This window comes from Poecilia reticulata, chromosome 21 (assembly GCF_904066995.2).
Source record: "Poecilia reticulata chromosome 21, P_reticulata-male-v2, whole genome shotgun sequence".
NCBI classification, from domain to species: Eukaryota; Metazoa; Chordata; class Actinopteri; order Cyprinodontiformes; family Poeciliidae; genus Poecilia; species Poecilia reticulata.
Window position 1 is genome coordinate 11,800,781 of NC_088850.1, and position 24,251 is coordinate 11,825,031.

The 24,251-nt window shown below is 42.6% G+C and overlaps 2 protein-coding genes across 10 annotated transcripts in view; one reads left to right on the top strand and one right to left on the bottom strand.

Annotated features, from left to right (window-relative positions):
- The first annotated feature begins 576 nt into the window (after positions 1 to 576).
- Positions 577 to 5,347, top strand: hebp2 (heme binding protein 2). The gene is made up of 5 exons (XM_008397780.2): positions 577 to 696; positions 857 to 1,010; positions 2,304 to 2,439; positions 2,978 to 3,158; positions 3,692 to 5,347. Exons 2-5 carry the CDS (start codon positions 936 to 938, stop codon positions 3,876 to 3,878), a joined length of 579 nt encoding a protein of 192 aa, XP_008396002.1. The 5' UTR covers positions 577 to 696; positions 857 to 935; the 3' UTR covers positions 3,879 to 5,347.
- Positions 5,348 to 8,004: 2,657 nt separating this feature from the next.
- Positions 8,005 to 24,251, bottom strand: part of nhsl1b (NHS-like 1b) — a 95,248-nt gene continuing 79,001 nt past the window's right edge. For 7 of the 9 annotated variants that reach the window (XM_008397781.3, XM_008397783.3, XM_008397793.3 and 4 more), the window contains exons 3-8: positions 23,856 to 23,983; positions 20,332 to 20,536; positions 18,707 to 18,838; positions 13,846 to 17,010; positions 12,550 to 12,688; positions 8,005 to 9,550 (exon numbers count right to left, since the gene is read on the bottom strand). In XM_008397781.3, coding sequence (XP_008396003.2) covers positions 8,905 to 9,550; positions 12,550 to 12,688; positions 13,846 to 17,010; positions 18,707 to 18,838; positions 20,332 to 20,536; positions 23,856 to 23,983 — 4,415 coding nt within the window. In that variant the 3' untranslated portion in view covers positions 8,005 to 8,904. Of the gene's footprint in view, positions 9,551 to 12,549; positions 12,689 to 13,845; positions 17,011 to 17,404; positions 18,009 to 18,706; positions 18,839 to 20,331; positions 20,537 to 23,855; positions 23,984 to 24,251 lie in introns of those variants that run through there. The other 2 variants (XM_008397785.3, XM_008397794.3) reach the window with 2 other exon arrangements.

A 24,251-nucleotide genomic window follows, 5' to 3' on the forward strand; every position in this document is an offset into this window, starting at 1 on the left:
TGATGTTTCATAATACCCAAATTCTGTCGCTATAATTATTCTAATTGTTCTAATCCAATTGTTCTACAGCAATTGGAATTACATAATTTCCCCTTGATTAGATCTGACTTGTGACTATCCTAACAAATACAGAAATTTTTTATTCATGTTTTATTTTTAAATGTAATTAATGGGTGAATAATATCCGTAATAATAATAATGCTAAAGGTAAGACAACAGGCCATTTAAGTAACTAAAATAAAATTTGATGCTAGCATGAATTTGCTCCATTTCGACAGTGACATATGCAATAAAAAGTGTCTCCACAACAACCTTGTTTAAGGTTTTTTAAACACTTCTTTACCATTGTTGGTTAAACTGAATGAAATGTTTTTACATTTTCAATGATTTTATCAAAAGTTAATCCTTGGTTAGAAGCCTTGTGAAGAAAACTGTGAATTTTATGTATTTGCACCAAGAAACCATTTTTAAGTAACATAAATCTAAAATGATTGACATTATTTGGAAACCTGCCAAAATCGCCAGTTTTGTAACTCATTATGTGACTCATTTTGAACATGTAACAATTGGGTCTTTTATTTTGAAGTTTGAGTCACTCAACCAATCAGATGTCAGAGGTCGGTGACAGGAAGCGCTGTTGTGAAACGCAACATTGCTCGTCGCACGGTGGAGAGGATCAAACGCGCTTATCGATAGGTAACTGCTTCATTATATTTGCAGCAATGTTGGAAATGAAACAGTTGGATATAACTTCAGTTGGGGATTTAAAGGTTGCTTAATGACGCTCAAGCTAGAAGTTAAAAACAGGGCGTTGTTGGTGATGATGTAACCTCCTTTTGTACGTTTTCACTCTTAGACCTTCAGCTGTTTGCAGAAGTTTGAAAGCTGAAGATTTGAGGATTTTCTCTTATTTGAGGAGAAGCTGCCCGTCAGTCATGCTGAAAGCTCTGGGACAAGCTTTTTTCTCCACCGGACTGCAGAGTCCTAAATTCACAGCAGAGGAGCCGAAGGTAAATTATTCTCACTTGGCTCATAAAACCAGAACTTCAGACCTTTAACTGCTCTGTCCTCCCGTCTGTCATGGGACCACTTTTCTGGGTGATGTAGATGAACTCAGCACAGTTCACAGTTATATTATTGAACAGCTGGTTTTATTATCTCTTAACACATTCACTGACTGAACCTCTCAGATAAAACATTTTTATCTAGTTCTCAGATCAAATGGTTCTCATTTTCTTTTTCTCCATCCTAACAGGCTTTATTTAGTTAGTCACTGTTGGGTAAATATGCACCTTGAACATGAAACATTTTTTTTTCTTTTTAATATGTCATTGATATATTAATAATAATACATAGATATAATACTACATAGAATTGTTTTTAGTTGAGTAAAACATTAAGATCAAACAAATAGGAATGGTGCTATGTTTTAACCAAGCAACATACTCAGTTTTACTATTGCAAACATTTTGGTCTATAAAATTTATTTATTAGTTTAAAAAAAAAGTTTTGGTGGAAAAAGGGACTTGAACGACAAAATTTACTATTATATATAACTTTCATATGCATAATGTCTGCTTTGCAAACACTGACAGACATACAGTCACTATATTCAGTGTTCACATACAGTGAGCATAAAAAGTGTATGCAGCTGTAATGAAATTACAGTTTTTAGAGATTTCAAACTATCGGCACACCAAAATTACCAAATCTGTTACAACAAAAATAACTCGGAGGAAGAAAAAGAAAATTATTTAAACTAATGAATCGTTGAAGTAACTTTCTATTCAAATCCAACTTTCAGTGTTCTTGAGTTCAGCCTTTGATCAATTTTGCTAAATCAGATTAAGCTGCATATAAAATCCAGACATTTACTCATGTCCGTCCTTTAGCTAAAGCCATCGTTCACATAGAGTTAACAAAGAATTAAAAAGGATCTCATTGTTCAAAGGTGACAGTCAGGAGAAGTATGTAAAATAATTCCCCTGATGTTTCCACAGCATCTATGAAACGCCGCAAAGAGGCCAATAGCCACAGATTTATTTGCATTTGACATCAATCTCCTGTGTTCTCCATAAGTTTGGGATAAGGAGAATTTAACATGGCGATGGCAGCATGATGGTTTAAGGTTGTTTCGTTAAGATGGATCAAATGTGAACCGTTTCTTGAAATAATACAGCATGAATCGATCCCAAATAAACCAAATTATCAGTTTTGACCCAAAACATTTGTCTTTCGTTTTGTTTTGAAGTGAAAACTCCACCAGCCTCAACTCTAATGACTTATGGGTCTTTGTTTAACAGGGTCAGGACTATGAGATCCGCACCTACCATCCCACTAGGTGGATGAGCACCACTGTGAGTGGGATGCAGGGCGACGAATGTACGAGCACCGGCTTCCGCAGGCTCTTCCGCTACATTCAGGGCAACAACAAAACAAGTGAGTCCGTGTGAAACTTTGTCACATGAATAGAGAAGGGGGGAATAAGCCACCATATTTTGTTGCAACTTTGTGCATTAAGTGTTCAGAGATGTTGTTTTTTTTGTTTTTTTTTTATCCAAAGCACTGAACTTTACAGAATATTAGACGCTTAATTAGAAAGAACCAGTCAAGTGAAGAAACGTGCAGATAAACTGCAGCTCAAGACAAAGAAGTTGATGAATAAATGCAAGAGAAAGGGCACTTTAGCTCCTGCTCAGCAGTTTGCGGCGGCAGCGTTGCTTTTGTGTGACTCAGCAGTTTGCAGTAGCATTATTGATGATGTTATATATTGTTTGTGTTGTTCTACGCTGAAGTCTGCGTCAGAGGGAGAGTCCTGCCTGTAAACACGGGGTTTAATCATTTCAATCCACCATCTGGTCAGGGATCGTTTTGCACCAAAGTTTTGATGCAAGCAACCGAACCCGATATCCCCCAACAAAAGCTCGTCACGTCTCAAACCTGGCACCTGTTGCATGCTTTTTCCATCCCTCTCTAGAGACCAAGGTGGAGATGACGGCACCGGTCACGTGCCGCGTGGACCCTGGAGCCGGCCCCGCCTGCGAATCTCAGTTTACCGTGTCCTTCTACATCCCAGATGAGCTTCAGGAAAACCCACCTGAGCCCACCGACGCCGACGTGTTCTTGGAGGACCGGAAAGAGTTCACTGCATACGTCAGGTAACGGACACTGGCAAGAAACCAAAAAATGCAGATGGGATGTCTCCTGTCCTGGTAGCATTGGCAAATAGACTTGTGGGTCTGGTTGCCATGGAGTGTGAGTTGTTGATTTGTAATTAGTTGAATTAATGGCATGTCTGGTTCTGGTGTTTGATTGAAGACGCTACAATAATTCTAGAGAGAAAAACATGATAGACATTGCATTGCATCATTCACATCAAACCTCCAGTCAAGTTGGCGTTTTTAACCTTTGTAACTCAAACCAGGTTGGTGTTGAAAGCACATTACTGCCATCTAGTGGACAGGGTTATGCCCAATTTGCATGTGAAATACCTTAATTTAGATCTGTTGTACGTGCCAAATATTAAATCACCACTTTGGCAAAAAAAGAAAAAAAAAGAAAAACATAGTTCAAATAATGTTTGAACTATTTTAGATAGTTCAAACAGCCCTTTATATTAGCACAACCATATTTTAGATATAGTCGTGCTAATATAAAGGGCTTAAATTCTAATTCATGATCCTATTTCCAGGACTTATGGTGGTTTTTCCAATGAGAACATGAAGCAGGAAGAGCTGCTGAAGCTTTTGGAGAGCCTGAAGAGGGACGGCGTCGAATTTGTCGACAAGCCGTACTACACGGCCGGATATGACAGCCCCTTCAAACTGACCAACCGCAGGAACGAGGTGTGGATCCTCAAGAAAGCAGAGCAGCAGTAAAGTTGCACCTAGCAACAACTTGACAAACGCCCAGACTAATGTTTGAAACGCATGAGTCGGTAATTTATCGTTTAAAAGCGCTTACTGACGTTGACAAGACCGAATACTTGGAAGATGCAGCAGTGATTGGTACTACATGTCCAGCAGGTGGCGCTAACTGGATTAAAAAGTGCCTTGATGTTTTTTTTTTTTTTTTTTTTTAAAGTACATCATTTTTGCTTTTGATTGTGAATGTTGTTTTACTGGTTTTAAAGGAGATTTTATTAACTAACAGAACAATTTGTTAACATGTAATGAATATAAAAGGGACCAGTGTGGTTTTATAAAGCATCTGCTGCTATTGCTCCATCTGGGAATAAACAGACCAAAAATCTTGTCCCATCTCTCGTTAGAATGTTCAACAACACTTGAAAATGATTTCAAACTTTTCCCATTTTTGCCACACTACAGCAAATTATTATTTTTTTAACCTAAAACAGTCTGGCAGGATTTCTGTCCAGCTTCCTAGAGTCAATATTTTGTAAAAAACCTTCTTTCACTGCAATCGCAAGTCTTTTATGGTATTTACCTTCCAGTTTTACCACTCTTAACTGGACTCGGATCTAGAAACTGGCCGATTCTAACAAATGAATGAGCTTTGACTGTTTAACTGTGAACCTCCACCACAATTTGAAGTCCACCCCTCCCAAAGTATTTAACCCCACCTTCCTATCAAAGCACTCTGCCTATAGGCCAAAAGCCTCATGTAGTTTTCACCTGACCAGAACTCCCCCTTCCACATGATTGCTGTGTCCTCTGCATGGCTTGTGCAGACAAAAGAAATGGGACTTCCTTTCTTTCTCTCAACACTCTCCCATAAAGGCCAGATTCATTCAGAGCATGCAGATTCTCCCACCTGAGCTGTGAATCTCTTCAGCTCCTCCAGACCTACTAAGGATCTCTTTTCTTTCCGCTCGTTCCGTCATCTAACGTCTTGATAAATGGAAAATGAACACAGATCATTTGCGTTGACTCATATTTTTCTACTTTTGCATTGTACTAGAAAGTGACAACTGTAGCACTTTGCAGCAGATCACTTGGCCCTGCTAGGCGTTTGTCAGTTTGAGAAATCCCAGCTTATCCGGTCTCAGACCTCACCCGCAGCCTCTCCTATCAGACCCATTATGATTAATGACCGAGTCACTATTTCTGGACGCGTCACACCGCTGAAGACTCATCGTTTGTCATGTTTCTCTGGAGCTAGTGATGGATGAAGGCATGTAAAGTTAGCAGGTGGTGCTGTGTGGCTCAAACCTGCGACACTTTTAGATATATAGTGGGTTGCCGATATTTACAGGAAGGTAGTCATAAGCACTATAACGTGAGCTTTTTATATGAGTAATTGTGTGATGCAATGTTCTTGATTAATTGCTTCTAATATGATGTTGAATGTAAAGCGTTTTCATCAGTAATAAAGAGAACTAATCGATGTTCATGTTTTGTTTTTTTTTTACTTTTATTACATTTACCTCCACAATTCATTTGGTGACATTTAATTCGTGATGTGAAAACGTTCCGATTGCCCCCCACACTCCCGACGATGGTGACCTTTTATCGGCCGGATCAGATCTTCGCCGCTGTTCGTGTTGCCCTCGTCTTCCTAAGCTTTGTCTCTGCTGAATCACTCGTTTTATTTATGGCTGCATTGTTCCCAATATCATGTTCAGATATTCAGCAGAATTTGTTTTTTTTTGTGTCTCTTTTGTTTTTCTCCTTTAGAGCACAAACTCAGTCTCAGTTTAATGTAATTTAAGTTGCCCACTGAGGTGTAGCGTTAATGCTGGAAACGAATACAGAGTGACGTTTCCTGTTTTAATCTCAATGCCAGAGAGATGCATACATCCATCATCTGTTGGTTCATTTTTAGCTGCCTCTCTGTGGAGGAATTGGTGAAGAATTAACTGAAACTTGAAAGTTGTTGCCTGTATTCAATAGACAGTTACAAGCCTGTCATTGGATAATTACTGTGTGGTCGATGACGTTCCAGCTGGCTATGGATGGACAAATGGCTGACATACATATTTGGACTGATGAACACACAAAAGGAGGGAAGAACAAACAGATAAAAGGATGTAAAAATTTTAACTACATGATTAGAAATAAAGTTTTGAAAATTTAAGTATCTTGAAAGATCAGCCATGCTAATCTTTTTCCATCCTTATTCTGACCTGTAGAATACTTCAAATTTAATAATTTCCCAGACAGTGTAGAAACCCTGGCTATGTACTTTATGCATAAATCATGTTGGGTAATCCATTTATCAATGACATGACGTGCAGCACATTTTTCTTATGTTATGCTCAGTGTTTGTTTTAATTCATCATCTAAATGTGACAAAGTTTACACAAATGAGTTTGCATGTATTAAAACCTGATAAATCTCATATCATATGTGCCAATACCTCAGAGTGAAATATTTCTCTTTGAAGCACGACTAAAAAAACCAGCTACACAAGGAAAAACAGGACATCAAATTTCCCTAAAAGCCTTTGGAGATTTTAACACGTTTAACGCGTACATTTTTAAAATCCATTAGCATCTCCTGGAGGAAGAAGAAGAAAAAAACAAGGTAAGTTATCAACAATTCAAACGGCACATACACACCGACTAGTTTTCCAACACTGGGGAACCGTAGCAGCATGTTGACCAGGTTGCAGTGTGTCGCATGGCTGGAAATATTCCAGATTACTCTGCTGATCTCTTTTTTTAGTCACACCCTGTGAAGATGCCGCGCAGATGCACGTGCTAACAGAAGGACAGCAGGAAGCGTCTGGAGTGTGATCATAGCCGGAAGGGGAGGGTATTGATTCCCATCTGATGGCCAGATGGAGGCAGCTTGTGGAGGACAGGTGACTGCTGAATCACTCAAAACTGTATGAGGAGATCGGATTTTCTTTTCCTCTGAGAATACCTTCCAGAGGGCTTTTTAAAAAAAATTTTTTTTTTAGTTTTTTACCGAACGTGTGGACAGTGTTGAGTCAGAACGGCTCACTGTTGCTCAGATCCCTAACGAGGATGACCAGGAGGAGATGTAACTGATGACCCCACAGAAGAGGAAGAAGGAGAGGAGGGGGCTGAGCTTTCCAGATGACAGAGGAGCGTGGCATGACCACGGCGCTAATGAGGATATGATTTGGTGCGTCAGGCAGCCAGATGGCTCTGCATCACACACAGAGAGAACTGACATATTTAAATATCACCTTGTTTTTTTTAAAAATTATTATTACAGACGTACAAATGGAGCCTGGCACTTCACTCCCACCCCTATCTGCTAACAAAGCCACAGAACTGAGATGTATCCAAGCACGAGACAAGAACTCGGTCATCGCCACACACAGGCCGAGAGGCACACAGGCTGGTACGGCTGGTACATCACACGCCTGTCAGTTCGGTTCATAAATCTGAAGGGAGCATATTTACCCAGCTGTGAGCCCCAGAAACAGATTTACACAAGTCAGGAATGAGGACAGGAGCAGTAGGAGGAATATTAACAGAAATGTCTGTATCAAACTACAAGCCTGCGCTCAACGGCTCCTAAGCAACCTGGAAATCTATGGAGTTCTAGTGTTTTTTCCAGGTCCTGCACTTCCAGATTGTATTCTCAGTCCAGTTGTCCAAGTTTTGCATACATCCATCATCTGTTGGTTCATCAGTCCATTGTAAAACGGGACCATCCATTCGTCAATCAATCTATACTTCATCCAACCATCCATCTTTGAGCCATCCATCCATCCATCCATCCATCCATCCATCCATCGTCCAACATTCGACCATCCATGTTACATATTTAATTCCCGAGCACAGAAAATTATTGCCAAAGTAATTCTTTGTATTTATACAGCAATCTAAATGTAAAGTATAGAGTACTGAAATTTGACATGAGAACTATGAAGTAACCCCCCTTATAATGAATAAGGAACAAAATCCCAACGCCCTGCAACGAGAAATAAACGATGTAAAAGTAAACACCAGGCTCTAAAATTTTATAGTTTGTAAAACAATTAGTCAGACATCGTAAAAGAAATCATTTAAGCTCTACAAACATCAAACAGATTTGTTGCCAGACAAAAACACACCCTCAGGCGGAGTTCAGATTAACAGCCAGTTCTGTTTAATAATAAACTCTTTGGTTACCCACATGAAAACTAAAAGAGCTGGACAATAAAATAAGATCTTTTAATATACATTTACAGGTTCATATTTAACTCCCAAACACAACTCATAACTAAAACGATCTTTAAAACATAATTCAAAGTCACAAACAGAAACAGATCTATGCACAGTGCAAAGTCTACAAACTAAAAGTCAAGATTTGTTTTTTATTTTTTCATCCAGTCTTGGTATCGTCCTCACTGATCCCATCTCTAGGTGGCAGCACTGAGCCCCTCTGCACGTCCAGTGGACCACTCAACACATTAACGGCGGAGCTGCGAGCACAAAGTAAAAAAGCTGGTGTTTCTACAGTTGAAGGTGTACCGTCAGTCTGTCTGTCTGCTGTACCTGGTCCTCCATTCACTGTGACTCTGTAAACGGTGCTGCTCTCAGTCACTTTCTAAAGCCAGTCAGCGAAACACAGAAACTGAGTTTTTACAAGCTGAGCAAAAACCACGTCTTTACATTCCAGTCTTTTCAAAAACCACAGCTGCAAAGTCAAATGTTTACAACTCTGATTCCTTCAATTTACCTTAGCTTGTCCTCAAATGCTTGTTCTCTAATTAAACTAGAGGGATGATTAAAACATTTAAATAAAAAGACACCAGATGTTAAAGAACCACTTCTTTTAACAGGAGGTGAGTCACTAGAAGACTGAATGAAATCAGAGGAGCAGAGCCATTTTTCCCCCACTTCAGACAAGTTTGCGTGGTTTGTGATCAGGTGACCACCGGCATCAGATCCCTCCTTCAGAGGCAGCGCAAAGGGGGCTGGAGCTCGGGGAGGCCCCTCTTCGGACCCCCCTTCCAGGTTATGTTCCACGTGAGCTCAGCTCTTCAAGTGCCATTGGAGTCTGTGAGCACGGGGAGAGTCCGGATCGCTGGGTTGGACAGATCTTCGGCAGTTTCTCCGTTCTCGCTCTCAGCCAGCTCTCCTTCGCGCTCGCAGATCACGGTCATGGGGCTGCTGAGGATTCTGTTCCGGGCGTTGTATTTACTGCTGGCGGCAGACGGCGGCGTGCGAGAGCGTCCGTACTTTGAGATGCCCATCGAGTAGGGCGAGGACGTCGGCGACGACGGACCCTCGTAGCGGCTCCACTCCACTTCGGATGCCCTCTTGCCTCGGCTGGGAGAGCCGGAGGGGCTGTTGGGGGTCATCGGCGAGGTGGGCGAACCCAGAGCGGGGTCCAACGCGCCGTCCGAGCGTGTTCGCTGGAAGCGAGGGTCAGTGGAGCGAAGCATCTCGGCGGCAGACATCCTGAAACTGGTCTCGGAGCGGCTTCCCTTCTTGAGGAGGAGGGCCTTGAAGGAGTCGCTGCTGGTGGAGGTCTTGCGGAGGTTGCGCTGGATCGAGCCCGCGTGGCGGGGCAGCGATGACCCCGGAGACAGGCTGGTGGGGGTCGACGGTGGAGACTGGGGCTGACTACCAGTTCGGGATTTTTCTTCTTCAGACTCCCTACGTCCCAGAACCTTCCGCTTGGACCTGCGGACACAAAGACGACTTTGGCTTCACTACATGTTTAGAGGAACGATGAGTTCAAGGGTTAAATTAACAACAACAACAACAAGTACATTAACCTAAGTACAACACATGTAAAACTATATAAAAATTGAGGGGATTTCAGGTATCGCTCAGTGCCTGTCAGTAAATTTCTTCAGACAGGGCTGTTTGCTACTCTGCATACGGCGGCCACTACTACAAATTTTGCTGGACAACAAATATTGTTTTGAGACCTTTTTCAAGAAATGTATCGATAATGTCATAATAATCATAATAACGTCCCCTCAAAGACTAATAAACTTCCCTTTTGCACTGAACAATCGAATCAATTTACGCCTTTTAAGAAAGAAAATGGAAATAATTATGTATAAAACAATGTAGAAACTCTGTAGAGCACCGTTTGTACCTTCTCACCTCTCTGCTATATTTTCATCAGCACTTTGCAGCCTTGCTCTACACTGCAGAAGGAAAACTACAGCAGGTTTGTTGCACCTCTGAGACGGCAGAACCTTGGTACTTTCAAGGAGACTCTCTGAGTTAATGTTTTGTTCTTCCGTTTTATTAATAAATTTTAGATAGTCACATATTTGCTGCTTTGTCTAAAGATTAAGTCAATACAAACTGGAATAAGTTAAAATTAATATAATTATTTTTAATGTTAGTTTCAGATGAAATAATCTAGAAATTGATAGAATTCAACTAATTTTAATGAGTAAAGATATTTAAAAAAAAAAAACAAGAAAAAAAAAACTGGTTTAAGCGCTTTACACAATTCTTACTTAGAAATAATGATTAATCTACCCAAAGCAGTTTTATTGATTTGCTTAACCAAGTTAGCAATTCAAAACAAGAGTAAGTTGTTAGGTTTTGGTAGCAACACTAAAAAAAGGACAATTTTAAGCAACCTTAAAAACCAACTCAAAATTTAAGCACTTTTAAAACAAAGAAAACACCAGGTTCAACTGCAGCATCTTTAAGGATTTCAAGCACTGGTGGGGATCTCCAGAACCTTTTTACAGAGTTACAGGATATATTTGTCTGTTGTGCACCACTAAATAGTAACAGAGTAAAATTTCCATTTAGACCAAAGTGATTAAAATCAGAACACTAAGAGTAAATGTTTTATTTAAAAGAGTCTGATCCCATGCCCCCAGTACGCCTACCAAGCGCCCCTGTGAGAACGTAATTAAATGCATTGAAAATGCAGAGCGGGAACCTGATGCTCAAGGTACCGATATGTGAAGGACATATGTGGATTCTGTAATCCTCCAGTCTTCGCAAAAAAATCCTCCATTTAGAAACAGGAGGAAAAATAAAAAATAAAAAAAATAAAGCTCTCGCTGAAGGTCATAAGAGGAAGGACTGAAAACATGATCGATTATTGGAAGAATCTCACTTCAAAATGCATTTTTGGCCTAAATTCGACCTCATCCCTGCAGCCTCCCTCTTCAAGTAGCTGTGGTCACTTGAGCATTGCATAAGATAGGGAAGCTGAATTCGGCGGACCGTGATAACGGCACACTGAACAGCATCAACGGTTCTAGAGGTGAACACATGTGCAATATGAGACCGAGCTCCGAGCACGCCATCGATCTCTTCCCGCTGGCCGGTTTGGTGTGTTTTATTTCAGGTAAGTTTTCTGCTTGGGCTCTGAAGACTTCTCACACAGGATGTTCATCAGTAACTAAAAAAAAAACCCCACAGAAACCAGATGTGAAAGCTAAAAATAACTTGGTGTCTCCCAGCTTCAATTGCTTGGTCAGAGTTTAAACTCGGCTAATTTTTCCTTTACCGTCTCCAGTCAGCGATCGCGTTGAAAATTCAGTATTTTTTTTTTTCCTTTGATGATCAAAAGCCTTAGATTCAAATCTAATATTTGACTTAATAAAAATCAGATAGAGGTTAGCGATAGAGGTTAATGAATCCATCTTCTTTTTACTCGACACTACTACCTCTATTAAGCAACCTGCTGCACACATCTTTATCGTCCTAGGAAAAAGAAACAGTCACTGAACATGTGTCGCCTCAAAATGTCCAATTTGTTTTAAATTTCTGCCCATTTAGCTGCTAAAAACCTCCAATTGTGATCATTAACAGGTGTAAAAACAAATCTCTAAATGTCTAGCACTTCCAGAAATCGTAATGTGAAATTATTCTTTACGCTCCGTCCCCCCCGAGGTGTTGTGGAGGAGGAGTGTGCCAAACAAATACAAATAACTCGCCTGCAAGCCGCATGCAGTCTTCATCTTTAATTAGGCTGCATGACAACAACACACCACCACTCTTGTACACGTGACGCAACGGGTGCCATAAACGCACCGAAAACCCCCTCTTCTGAGCGGAGATCAAATCCTGCGAAAATGAAACGCTGTGAAGCTCGGGGAGAAGTCCGACTGCCGCTGCCGACGCACGTGACCGTGGAGCACAAACTGGCGGGCTGCATGGGATATTTATGCGGAGCAAGGCAGAGCAACGTATGCAGAATGTGTCACAGAGAGCAGAAACGTGAAGACTGAAGATGGGAAAGTCTCCAGTGGCCTCTAACCTAGATTAGGACTTGAGGGTGTTCAATAGTTAATAATAAATGAAGAAACTGTCTTTTTTTCCCCTCCTCTCCTGTTGAGAGTGAGCAATGATAATGTGACTAAATGAACACAGATGCCTTCATGAACATTTAATGACTCATTTCGGCTTCTGAAATATCGCCTCTCGTCGTTAAACTGCCCGGAAAAGGCTTGCTTCAACGCTGGACGGTGCTGGATTGGTAAACTTATGTCGGAGAGGTGAAGGGGTGGAGGCGGAGGAAAAGAAATCGAGTCCTGAAGGGTGATGGAGAGGAAAGGAGCTCATTGGTTTGTGGGGATGAGGGAATTGGATGTTGAACAGAAGGTTCGGAAGCAGGAGCGATAAATAAGAGGAGAACGAATTACATTTCTGAAGTTGGACCCTGAGATTTGTGGGGAGTTGTGATGAGTTCCTACCTGTGAATCACAGCAAAGAGGTCCTCTGTGGTTCTGGGTCGGGTAGCGGATGGAGTAGGGGTCACCATGTTCTTCTCGGACGCCCCGTTCGCTGACGGGGCCGGAGACGATTCAGCCGTGCTGGGTTCAAAAACCTCACCTGAGGGCGAGGAGGGGGAAAAAGGCAACTTATTTACATCTTCACACAACAAACAAGACAAAAAAAAAAAAAAACAGTCATGTCTCCATCTTGTGGCTTTAACCTGGCGATATCCAAAGGGGTGGAATCCCTGACTGTCCTCTTACGTTCTCCTCCACTCCATATGTCGCCTTCTCATCCTTCCCTCGCTCAGGTCTGAGCATCAACTGCCTGCAGTCACAGTTTACACTCGCCCCGTCCTCCCCTTCATCCTCTCTACAGGATCAGTTCCCCTCCCTCCACACCACCATGTAGCCCCTCCCCCCGCCGATCTCCCCTCCAACCACAAAACAGCGTCTCCCCTGGGACACGTGCCCCCATCCTTACCTCATACGGAGAGAGAGAGAGAGAGGGGAGGAGGGGTGGAGCGGGCCAGAAAGGACTGATTTAGGGAGACGGAGTATGGAAGAATAGCCCAGAAAAAAAAAAGGAAGAGAAAATGGATATTTGGACTGAGAGTGGTTTATAATTCCCTTTTGCAGACTCAAATATCAAGTTCTCAGTCTATTTTTAGCCTATTCTTAAAGTTTTAAACAAAAAGGAATTAAAGGCATACAGAAGGCTCAATAAGAGTAGGATGGATGGATGGATGGATGGAGAGCAGGACAGATGTATAAATAAATGCCCTGACAGATGGGTTAAAGATTAGATAGTTGGATGGATGGGTTGAAGGATGGAGGAAAAGCTAAATGCAACTTTTAGACAATGAGTTTTGAAATCAAGTCTGGTAACACAATTATATTTGCAGCTCTCTTTTTTCACACTTTTTATTTTCACTTCTTTTTTTTTTTTACACTTCAGATCTGAAAGGAAAATCCATGATTTTCCAACCTTTGTTGGAACTTTCCAGAGAGAGCATGGTGGGATGGGTGGGGAAAAAAGGAAGTGTGTGTAAAGCAGAAAGTCTGATTTTATGCAGCAGCACTGCTGGCCCAGTGATAAGCCGCAACGTTCAGTTTTCATAACCAGAAAAAAAATAAGAATAATTTCAACTCAAACAGCAGCCAGCAGCTCAACTTCTAACCATAGAAGATTAACAAATAAAGCTTAAGTGTTGAAGTTTCTGGCATTAGAGTCTATCCTGTTAAAAATGAATACAAAATTGAATTGAGACCCACCTATATCATCATCCTTGGAGCTGATGGACCCAGTGGTGCTACTCAGTCCGTCTTCCTCCTCCTCTTCTTCGTCGTCAGAAGCCTCTCCATTTGCAAGTTCATGATCGACACTTGTGTCTTCACTTGTACAGCAGGAGTCATCCTGGTCTGGTGATGTCTCACCTCTCCCTGACAGCTCAAAGCTTTCTTGAGTATCCTCCTCTTCCTGTTCCTCACTCTCCTCTATCACCTCCTCCTCTATCTGCTTGGGTGGTGCATCCACTTGGTCATCTGCTTGGGTTAGAGGAGTTGCATCCCGAAGCTGCGGCTGGACATGTTCGCCTGTGCTAAACGGTAATATCAGAGAAACTTTGGGTTTCTTGGCGACGGCTGGGGGCTTTTGTTTGATGGGGGAGCTACGTTCCTTGTTTTCCTCACCGTTTAGCATACGGTAACTCTGCTCTTCGGTTTCCCCGTTGACGGGAGCGCCATCTGGTGTTTCATCTGTGAAACTGCAGTCCAGTGACAGCTCTTCCAGAAGCTGCGACACAGGTGACGGCGGGGTCTTGAGCAAATCCTGTTCTGGTGAGCCAGTCAACGAGGTCAGTACAGTGGGATGACCTTGAGAGTAAGACAACTCCTGGTCCTGATGTTTCAGACCCAAAATGGTTTCCAGACATGTTTCGATGTTGTCTGGTTTACTGTTGAGTTCATTCTCTGGCCGTCTAACTGAGCGAAGCTGAACACTCTGCAGCGCAAACGGGGTGATCAAGGGTTTGGGCGACTTTGAGGGGCTATTGGAAAGATCTGCCTTAGGAGGATCTTTTGCTGTCTTAGGAGGAGAGGTATACACTGAAGCAAAAGCAGGAAGTGGAGGAGGTGGAGGGGGCCCTATGGCAGGGAGAGGCGGGGGAGGGGGTGGACTGAGGCTCCCATTGAAAGATGAGCTGGTATGGATTAGCATGTCTGGGGACGGTGGAGGAGGGAACTCTGGGGAAGTGGAGTGAGCAGGGAAAGAAGTATCCTGCGGAGGTGGAGGAGTAGAACTTGGAGGGGGAGGGAAGGGTGGAGGTGCATTGAGAGGGGTGGTGGGAGCTGAGGAGGAGAACAGCAGTGGCGGAGGTGGTGGAGGGGGACCAGAGCACTTCAGACTGTCTGAGGTGTTGGAGGACAGCGATGTAGAGGAGGATGAGACAGAAACCGAGGAGAGGAGAGACGACTTTCTCTCCGGGACTTTCGGTCTAGGTTTTACGCCCGACGGAGACATGGACCTGACGAATGCGGGTACCGGCGTTCCAGCTGTGGGGGTGTTGGACTGACTGGAATAGCCGCTGGATGGGGAGGTGAGTCTGTGCACCCGGTCCGGTGAGGAGTTGGAGGGTTTGCTTTTTGCAGACACCTCTACTTCCTGAGATGGAGCCCCCTGGGTCTGACCTGCTTTCTGAAACTTTCCTGGATGACCCCCAGCTGTGACCCTATCTGCAGCGTGGCCAGGAGGTGTCTGGACCCTCTGGTCAACTTGGCTACGCGGGTAGTCTGAGTAGTATCCCCAGGACTCGGCATAGTCAGAACGCAAGCTGCTGGTGTCACTGGGGGTGGGCGTGACGTGGCAGAGAGAGTACACGCTTGGTATGCCAACACCGTTGGCACTGGCTGCAAGCGAGGCTGCAGAGCTACCTGCACTGATGCTGCTCTGACTGCGTGACCGCATCACCCAAGGGTCATCATAGTCACTGCTTGGACTGTGCGATGGTGAGGAGGGCGAAGCACCCTTTCCCTTTCCTTCTCTCAGTCCCATCTGTAAGCTTTGCTGCAAGCTAGCAATCAAAGTCTCACTGAGCATACTGCCATTCGGCATATTAGCACCGCTAATGGCGGCAACGCCTCCTAGGGGCTTCTTTGCTGCAGGCTTGCGTCTCAGAGAGTCTGTGCGAGTCGGGGGAGGCGGGGGCTTCCTGGACTTGCGGAGGGAGATGCTGCGGGAGAGGGAGCGGTCGCTGTAGAGGCTTCCAGAGTCTTCCTCACCGACCATCTCGCGACACTCATACATGCTGTGTCTGGAGGCTCGCCCAGCTGTGGCGCCTTGCCCGCTACCGTGACTTCGGGAGCGTAGACCCGAATCCAGGTGCATAGAGGTGTAGTACCCATCGTTATCCTGAGAGTAGAGGGAGCTTGAGTCGGTGGTAGTCCTGGAGGAGTGTTCCAAGCTGCTGTAGAGCTGGTTGATTGGGGTTGAGCAGCTGGAGGTCAGGGTGCGGTGTGGAGTCATCACATTTTCAGGTGTGTCGTAGATCCAATTCTCTTCTGGTAGGCAGGACGGTGGAGTGGGGGCCAGGGTGCTGCGGCTGTGGATGCTGCTGTCTGAGTGACCCGACTCACTAGCTGGCCTGGCAGGTGTGAGACAAATGTCCTGAGGTGTGTGCGTGGGGGTGGAAGTGGCCAAGGCTGGGCTGTGGCTGAAAGCGGTTGGACTGGACATCAAATGGTCGGAGTTGGTGGAGGAAGCCTGGCTGAGTGCTCGAGACATGGGGTAAGCTGAAACTGACTGACTGGAGGTCTTGAGGCTAATCACTTCGGTCGAGCTAGACAGCGTGGCATTGGGGATGTAGGAAGTGGAATAAGCAGCATGAGGGGAGACGACGCAAGCTGTGCTGCCACCCCACTCACCAGGGTGCGTCCCCCTCACTTCTTGAGACTTGGGCCTGGGTAAAGAGTTCATCCTCGGAGTATTCCTCATGTGTACCACCGTGTCGTCAACCTGAAGCTTCCCAATCTGCCTCTGAGGCTGGTCCTCTGGTCTTTTGGGCGTGCTGCTATAGATGGGATCAGCACTGAGGGACACTCTGGCACCTTGTCGAGGAAGGCTGTGAAAACGGGAGAAGTCGCCGTTAAACAGATGGGGCATCATTACGACCCCCGAGCTGTCGCTGCTGGAGATGGAGATGCTTCCCGTGGAAGAGGAAGCAGATATGCCGGCCATCTGAGCGGCAATCCCCTGTCCTCTCTGCGCCCGGATTCTCCTCATAGACGGGGGGACGATCTTCACTTCCTCCGTCTGGCAGCTCGAGTCTCTGGTCTCTGAATGTCGGAGAGTTGAGTTGACGCTCCCCACTCGGCCCAGAGTGGAGTACTGTCCTGGGATGAACATGGACTGTGGCCGAAGTTCTCCGCCTCGCCCTTTAACTGCTGTGTGGGGGGGAGGAAAAAAAAAAAAGAAACATGTGATGGTGAAATATCTTTTCTCCGGTTCAACAAAGCCTTCTTCTCATCGGACCGGATTTCAGATGAACTGGTCACAAAACGAGATTACTAATTTGATTTAGCGTAACCTTGTCGCATGCGTTAACAGAATCTGGTCTTTGTCATTAACGAGGAAATGATGATGGGAGACACTCTCCACTACACTTCCTCTCTGAATCTTATTGTAGCTCAGCCTAATAGATTACCGACCACTTCACCCGCATTAACATTTACACAAAAGACACACGAGCGTGCATTGCAAACATGCTCCTCCAAGATCAGAAACCCAAGAACATGCACCGAATGAAGATACTAAAAAAAAAAAAAAACGCATACTAACCATACTGGCTTGTGCACAGTCTGAGGAGTGAATGTACAGAGAGAGGATGTCTAATTTCATTTATGGCGGTTCTCCTGTTGATGTTTGTGTTCGCGCACTCACTCCTGCGTACTTTCCTTTCTCCTTCCTCACCACGCATACACCCTCTCCCTTCCTTCGCTAAAAGCTGGACTGACAGCCTGGCTGCTGCTTCTGCTGCAATAGATAGATTAAGCTACATCTCTACTTTGCAGGCAGCTCCAGTGCTAAAGGAGGGAGGAGACACAGCAGTGGGACAATTTCCCCGGAGCGAGCTCTCAGACGCTGTAGTCAAAGGAGGCACTAACCAGACTTTAAAGCTCCGTTCCGATCTATCCTGATTGATCTCGGTGACCAAAGAAAGAAATGAGGACATGAAATGCTGCAATCATGTGACAACTGAGGGAAATGTAAACATTAGTCATGCTGCACTGTCAGAACACTGTGTCAGCTTAAAGAGCTTAGTGTCGCTTAACAACCAGAAGAGTAACTAAGGTTAGAGAAGCATATAACCTTTTTATAGGAATGGTTCAGATCTTGGAGAGTCATTTATTCTGAAGCACAATTTCCAGAAACAAAACACTCAATGTCAGTAGACTTAAAAAAAAAAAAAAAACTCTATAAAAGCTAAATTATAACCACAAAAAAGACTTGCAGCCTCTCTAACTGGCTGCTGGCCGCAGGCTCAGTTTAACTGGGTGGAGGAGAGCAGAACTCCAACATTGAAATATGAGCAGCTGCGTGGCTTTTGTCAATTACCAGTAACTTAAAATTCATACACATTGAACTTTTTCACATTTTGTCATTACACCCATGAATGTCAATGGAATATAATGGGATTTTATGTGACAGGCCAACATAAAAAGCTGTGACCAATCTTGAAATTGGAAGGAAATTCCAAAACATTTTCCTTGGATAAAATGTTTGACAAGGAAAAATCTGAAAAGTGTGGTCTACCCCTTCTAAATAAAATTCAATGCAACCAATGACCTTTAGAAGTCACCTAATTAATAAATAGAGTATGTTTTATTTAATCTCAGTATAAATTCAGAGGTTCTGTGAAGAGCTCAGTGTTTTTCAAAGTGGGGGATGGAATAATTCAAGGGGTAAGATGACTATAGCAAGACACACTGTCTCTCTTTATATAAAAAAGAAAAGATAACCCACCCGGCATGGCTATGTTGGTTAAAAAAAAAAAGAGAGAGAGAAGCTTTCAATGGCTGTGACAGAGTGCAGGATGCTCATGCAGAGAGTTAGCACAGAGGGCTCCGCAGAGATCCGTACCTAGCTCCTGGTTGATGTTGTCAGGCAGCCCTGATATAGTCTTTCTGCGTTTGACCTTCTTGGGCCGGCGGGGCACGGTGTCAGTGTTAATGAGGGAGCGCCGGATGCTCGCCTGGCGGTCAAACACTGCCCCTGGAGGCCGGGAGGGCGAGAGCAAAGGCAGGCAAGACACACAGGCAAACAGCACTCGGTTAGTCAGAAGGAACAAACTCAACGACATGCAGAGGGATCCAGGGTTTTTGAAAAGCTCAACATGCAACATTAACAAGTCAGGAAGCGAGAGTAAGTTCAAACATTAAAGTATTTGTTATGTTGTTTCATTCTTATTAACTTAAATATATTCTTAAAGCGTTAAAAACGGATTAATTTAATCTACCAAATGTATAATTGAGACTTAAATCTAACCAGAATTTCTGAACTGTATTTTTGCAGAGAGCAAATATACACAATAATGCCAATGCATTAAATGCATTGTAATTATTCACTTAATCTATAACTATTACACATTTATAAGCAATTTAGAATCACATAGCAGCTTCAGATTATTCTTTTTAAAAAAAACTTTAAAAGCTGCAAAAAGTTCTTAAGGATGTTTGATAAAGATAAAACCCAAAACTTGAAGTTTAACATCTAAATTTGAGTGAATATAATAAAAAAATATGTTTATCATGTAATAATTCCAAAGTTCTTTACAACAAAATGGTTTGGCAATTGGTTAATGTTTATTTCTTTAAATGTGAGCAACTGAGGCAGATAAAGGTAAAAAAAAAAAAAAGAAAACATGCAAATGGCAGACACAGCATGACATGAGGTGTGCACATTCACACAGACAGTGCTTCGTTCCCCTCTCACTCTCTGTCTAGTTTCCCTTCAGGAAGACTGAAATGTCAGAGTAAACTCCCTTTCTCTGTGCTGTGTGGCTAGCTGGTGACAAGCTGCGGAGCGTCAGAGAAGCAGGATTTGATAGGAGGCCAGATAGTGTCTCTCAGGCTTCTCCTCAAAGTGACGGTAAAGTCTCTGATCTCTCCACGAGTCTGCATGTGCGCTTTGGAAGTTCGCTCGGCAACCTGAAGTGACAGCAGCTGAAGTCAAGGCTAAATGAGTGGAGTGAGACCAGATTAGGCTCTGATTAGTGTCTGCAGGAGCAGCTGTAGGTGAATAATGAATAGTGGAAAAATACAAATAATAGGAACGCTTCCATTTGTTTTAAACACCAAATCTTGCTAAATAAGATGTTCCTATTGGAAGGCAGTGAAATACAAATGACATGCCAACAGTGTTATGTCAACATGTTTTGCTGTGTGTTCGTGTGTCAAAAACGATAGGGATCTGACAAAGTCAGCAAGAATCTTCAGCCTCTGGATAGGCTGTCAACAGATTTTCACACACAAACACTCACTCACACATGCACAGAGGAAAGGTGAAGGTCAAACCCATTCAGATAGGATGGAATAGGAGATGGACAGTAAACCTCTGTGACCGACAGCTTTATTTATTTATTTATTTTTTGCCTAAGTGATGCGATACAGTTCCTGATTGGTTTCTATTCAGCTCAGAGAGACAAAGAAAGAACAGGCGAGGGAACTTGTTTCCCTTCTCAGCTATAAGAAAACAATGTAACACACCTGTAATGTTGATGGGCACCACATCTGTGGGCACGGCCTGAGCCGCCTGCCTCATCTTCTCCTCCGGGGTCGGGAGGGGCGGAGCCTTGTTCCATACCACCTGCCCGTCGACTTCAGATGCCTCCCCCGCCTCGCTCCCAACCTGCGGCGTCGGGGATCTCACGGAGAGCTGAGATTTGTCATCCTCCGCTGACGAAGCTGTCGACTGGAGGAGGACAACAAAACGAAAAAGGAAAGTTTAATGCGGCGGAAAATACGAAGCTTAAAAGGAACGGTGAGAAGCAGCAGGAACTAGTGTGACAAAACACGGGAGGGGAAAAAAAAAATGTGACTGGAAATTAAAAAAAACTCCAGATACTTGTCTTAAATCATCGATTGAGGGCTCTTCGTGGATTGACCTTTAAGAGGTTTCTGGTGCTATAAAGATTTTTTATGATCAGTCGGATCCAAATGAAATCAGTCTGTTGACCAAAAAGCTGAAGATGGCGCAATAAAAGCTGCAGGCCAGCAGCAAGGAGAGAGATAGAATCAGTCAGGCAGTCAACTGAGCTGGAACACTAAGAGCCCTCAATCGTAAAATCGCACAGGGGAACAGACAGCTATGTTAAATTGAGCCATTAGTCACCAGCAAATCAGTCATTTTAACATCTTTGTGTTTTCATCCAGAGGAAAACCCTCCACATTCATGGTGTCACACAAGCTCCGTTTGTTTGTACTGGATGTAGGGGGAGGGTGATATGGAACAAATAGAACATTTCTGAAGAAATTTAAATGGGGCCTGCCAAAGTGTGCCCATCGGTTGGAACCCAGCGTTCTGATGCTACAAATTAGCATCAATGCTAAAGTAAGCTGCGATGTACTCAATAGCATGTGGAGAATCACAAGCATGTTGAGTAACATGGACGTTTGACATTCTGTATGTTAAAATTAGTGTACAAGTTAAAATGAGCCAAGTTGCTAACATTAGCCTAAATGCTGTCAATAGCATGTGGGGCATCGCTAGCATATCGTTTTACATCTACTTCCTCCATTCAGTATACTAAGAGTGACTAATAAAGAAGAAAAATAGCTAAAATCTATTTTTAGGGAAAAGGCTAATGCTAATGGGGAGCAGCGAAATCTAGTGTTTTTGCTAATATTAATATAATATTAACCGAAAAGAGAGATGCAACTTCCATCATGAATATAGTTTAGCCAAAAATCCTATTAATTACAATGAAATACTGCTACCGCCGGTGGGCACCGGAAGTAAGACCCGTAATCGTTTCCAAAGTAAGAAAAAAAACAGAATTCCTTTAAGATTAACTTATTTTGTTGATCCAGAACGCTTTAAAAATAATTAACTATTTGCAGAGTGAATATTTATTGTCAATGGTGTTAAACTTTTGAGTGAATGCGGTGTTTAATATTCAGTGTGGCAAATGTATAAATCTTAAGCTTAGCTGCAGTTTGTGGAGTCCACACACCACTGATCAGAAAAGCTTTCTCAGCCAGAAAGAAGCTGATCTCCGATTCGCTAAGCCTGGAGTGCTAAATGTGCTTTCACACTCTCTTCACTGTAGTTTGTGTGAAACTGTTTTTAGATTGCTTTTTTTTTCCCCCTTCCACCCATTAAAGAAGCAGAATTAGTTTAACTGAACCGATTCAGACAAAAAGCTCCACAAACACACCCAGGTTGATTCTGAGAGGCGAGGAAGAAGAAACGCTGACCACAAGTAAAGGACTTTTCTCAGTTTGATCATGTTGGCTATCTGGTGCTGCCAATGTTGACAGGCCAAGATGTTTAGGTTCATCTTGTTCATGTTCTCCCTTCTTAGAATAATGTTAGGCATCAGAATTAGGCTATAAGCTCCTGGTAATCCTTTGAAATCAATTTTAAGCATTGCAGTTTTACTCGAAAAATTTATTATTGAGTTTACTTTAAATACATTTTGAATCCCGAGGATTATACAATGTGCTTTACTGGACAGGAAAATTATTTACTCTTCAGATAGATTTTAAATTATTACAAGTCTGACTGATTTAAAAACCTTAATATAATTTATAGTAGTTTGAGCTCATCACTGGTTACAGATTTTGGCAATTATTCCTTCTATGCAACTCTAAGAAGTCTAAAAAAAAAAAAAAGGAAAACAAGAGCTTAATGAGGGATTATTAGGCAAACAAGGTAACAGAACAAGTGAAGGGCAATCTTAGGGGGGAAAAAAGCAGAGCGGTACTTTGGTAACAAGAGTGGATTGTTATCTGCATTTTCTCCAGGTTAAACATAAACCCAGTTTCCCTTTCCTAAACAGACTGTCAGGTTGAGTTAGGATCAGGACAACAAGTACTGACGGCAGGGAAATGAGCGGGCAAACAGCAGAACGGACGACAAGCAGACAAAGAGGGCAAGAGTGGAGTGGAACTATGGCTGGGCCTGTTGGAAGTAGGTTAATGTGAAGAAGTGAAAATGACGAGAGAAAGGCTGACAAGCTACAATAACGGTGTTATAAAGGTCAAAGGTCAAAGCATCCTTAAACTGCAAAATAGAAGTCAGCTGGAACATAAAGTCCAAGGAGATGAATACAGAACTCAGAAAATTTACTTTATACTGGTGACAGAGTACATGAGTAACAATATATATATATATATTTCATGACCAAACCACATACTTTTCCACACTCAAATTAAAGTTCTCTATCCATTTTTTAGCATAAATACAACATTTATGCTTGAAATTGAATTTATTTCAAATAATTCTATTGCGACTACACTTCAAACGTAACACTTTTAAAACTAACTTTCAGTAGGACTGATGGACGGCTACGTGAATTTAAATGATAGAATTTAAATTTACGTAGCCGTCATTTAAATTTGACGGCTACGTAATTGTGTTAGGACGGGGATAAATAAATTTGGAAATACAAATATTTTATTTTATTCTCTGTTTATCATATCTACCAAGAGTTATAACATAGTTGGTCTGTTTCAGACTATATTCTGTTTATATAATGCGCCATTTACAAGATACATTCAATAATCACAAGTATTAAAGAAAACTTACGTTGTTTATCTTCATAACCCTTGTTGCTCTCGTTTGTATTTTCTCAATTTTCTATTTCCGTTTTTTTTTCTAATTTTGTTCTCCATTACTCCAATAAAATCACTATGAACAAAAAGCACACCACTCTAAGTCTGCACAAAAACGAGCATTAAGTGACCGACACTATGACTGAAAAGCTAAATAGATTAGCAACTCAGAAATGTCTGAAAATATGTATTTTCCTTTCTAGCCACTAGAGGGCAGACTAAGCTTGATTACAGGGTTCATAGCAGGCTTCAGCAGAACTTTACGACATGCTGAGATCATTAAATCATTTCAAATCAGTGAGTTTCACAGCATGGACACTGCAAAGACAAAGAGGATTATTGTGGTCACAAAGACCACAATAAGAAATCACCTTACACCGCACTGCTAATTCAGCAACTTTGCCCATGTTAAAGGCATATTTTCAGCATGTTAACTTCCACATCTACACACATACCTTTCTGTCATTTTCATCATCCTCGTCATCCTGTAGGCTGCTGGTGGACTGTTTGGGGTCAGAGAAAGTGGGACCCTGAGAGTAGTACTGAGAGCTCCGGAAGCCATCTTTCCTCAACTTATCACATTCTGGAGGACAAAGACAGATTAAAAAAAAAAAAAAAAAAAAAAAAAAAAAAAAAAGTTTTTTTAATCAGTGGCTGTAAGAAGGTGACACCAAGGTGTGTTCATGGCCAGCTGACAGCATTCCTACAGCTTGAGTAGAAATGTTAAGATTGTACACTTTTCAGTTTACAAAGAGTTTGTCTCAAATCAAGGCACTTAACTCAATTTTAGCTACAACTGGTGAACGGAGATCTGTTGAGATAGACAGTATTTCTCTAGGTACCGAACATCA

Coding starts and splice junctions, on each gene's coding strand:
- hebp2 (XM_008397780.2), top strand. CDS start 936: ATGCTGAAAGCTCTGGGACAAGCTTTTTTCTCCACCGGACTGCAGAGT. Junction 1,011..2,303: donor TCACAGCAGAGGAGCCGAAG/GTAAATTATTCT, acceptor TTTGTTTAACAG/GGTCAGGACTATGAGATCCG. Junction 3,159..3,691: donor GAGTTCACTGCATACGTCAG/GTAACGGACACT, acceptor TCCTATTTCCAG/GACTTATGGTGGTTTTTCCA.